Raw genomic sequence first — 1,898 nt, forward strand, 5'->3', positions numbered from 1 at the left:
TTCTCTCTCTTTCTATCTGTCTATGCGTGTGTATATATATAAATAGTAGTAAAACAGAATCTTCACCAGCATAGTAGAATAGTAGCTAAAAGAGTAGCAAATGGCTAACTAGAACCTAAAAGTAGCAGAACGACAGCTAAGAGTAGCAAAAGGCAAGCAAGTAGCATAAGTACAAGCAAAAAAGTAGCATAATGGCAGCTTAACATATAGCAAAAAACTAGCTAGAAGCTAAAAGTAGCCAAAGTCTTGTTAAAAGGAGCAAATAGCTAGCTAGAAGCTAAAAATACTAGAATGGCAGTTAGTGACAAAAGTTTAATTACAAGCTAAAAGTGATATAAGTACATGCAAAAAGTAGCATAACAGCAGCTAAAAGTGTAGCAAAAAGCTAGTAAGAAGCTAAAAGTAGCCAAAGTCTAGTTAAAAGCAGCATCAGGCTAGCTAAAAGCAAAAAGTAGTAGAATAGCAGCTAAAAGTAGTGCAAAAGGCTAGCTGCAAGGTAAAAGTAGCATAAGTAGAAGCAAAAAGTAGAATGGCAGCTAAACATAAGACTAGCTCCAAGCTAAAAGTAGCTAAAGACTGGCTAAAAGGAACAGAAAGATTACTAATTAAATAGCAGTCAAAACAGAACGGGTTTTAAGGGAATGAAAAAATGGAACTGTTTTTGTATGGGATTTTTTTGTTTGTTTGTATAAAAATAGTAAAATCAAAAGTCATAGCAGCCCTCTGTGGAATGAGAGGAACATTGAGCTTTATTGAACCTTCAGACAGGTGAGACTGTGGACTCAGACTGTGACAGCCAGCCCTGGGGGCTGCATGTAGGGTCCTGGGTTACCTGAGACCTCACCTGCGAGCTGACACTGAGCACACCTTAACCACAGCAGCTACATGAGCTGAGCTGCTGCTGCTGCAGCAGCTGCTGCTGCAACACCTGCAGGAACCCGAGAACAAGCGCAGGATGAGAGCCCCGCTGACTTCTTCCACCAGAAACAAAAACTGAAGGTCATCAGGTGCGGGCAAGAAACAGGCTCCCATACAACAAGAACAATTTATGTTTTTAAACGCGTAAAAATTAGTTTTTACTCCACTTACCTGTTCCAAAAATAGAATAAAGTCCCTCTTTGCCCTTCCGAATTTCTTTCCACGTAAGAGAAGCGCGAGACAGAAGAACTTCTACCTGTCTGTCGTTCAGTAGGAGCTTCGAGGACAGTAAGGACGGCTGGTTGTCCATGTTGTCTCTCTGTCCCGTCATTATTAATGTCTCTGTCCTGACATCTCACGGCCCAGAACCCCTGCTGCGTTCACTTGACTCCTCGCAGGTCAGAGCGTGCGGCTGCGAGTTTGAAACAAAGATCGTGTATTTAAAAGACAACGGGTCACTCCGTTAAGTGGAGAAAATAAATGACCTATTTCTCTTTTTATGCTGCCTGCAAAAGTTGAACTAAAACTTATTAGGTGTAAAATACGCATTCACTCATACTAAAAAAAAGCCTTTCAATTATTTGTAAAGCAGCATTGCATTTTTTAATTATATTATGGTGTTTATTATTATTATTATTTGTGCTTCAAACAGTTGTGGGCTCAATTAATAAGGTCAGGGACTCCATAAAATACTTGATAAACTCACAATGTGCTTTGTAAAAATTTCCTCTGTCCATGTAAACAAATATCACATTTAAAGCACGAGTTTTAAAAGCCTGCTGCCATGAATTGTGGGTGATCATGGGAACCACTGGACAGATTTTATTAAAGGTCTCGAAGATTACCATTTGGAACTAACTTGGTTCAAAATGACCATTTTAAAACTTTGAGCTACACTGTGGTGTGGCAGTAGCTGCCCCCCATCATCCATTTACTTACAGACCACATAACATCACGTCTAAAGGTTTGTCATGCAAAAC

General features: G+C 39.7%; 1 protein-coding gene across 1 annotated transcript in view; it reads right to left on the bottom strand.

The window, feature by feature from the left end:
- Nucleotides 1-1,346, bottom strand: part of cerk (ceramide kinase) — a 58,075-nt gene extending 56,729 nt beyond the window's left edge. The window contains exon 1 of the mRNA XM_037696063.1: nucleotides 1,090-1,346. Coding sequence (XP_037551991.1) covers nucleotides 1,090-1,249 — 160 coding nt within the window. The 5' untranslated portion in view covers nucleotides 1,250-1,346. The remainder of the gene's footprint in view (nucleotides 1-1,089) is intronic.
- Between the last annotated feature and the right edge of the window lie 552 nt (nucleotides 1,347-1,898).

Source organism: Nematolebias whitei, chromosome 22 (genome assembly GCF_014905685.2).
Source record: "Nematolebias whitei isolate Nwh7 chromosome 22, NemWhi1, whole genome shotgun sequence".
NCBI lineage: Eukaryota > Metazoa > Chordata > Actinopteri > Cyprinodontiformes > Rivulidae > Nematolebias > Nematolebias whitei.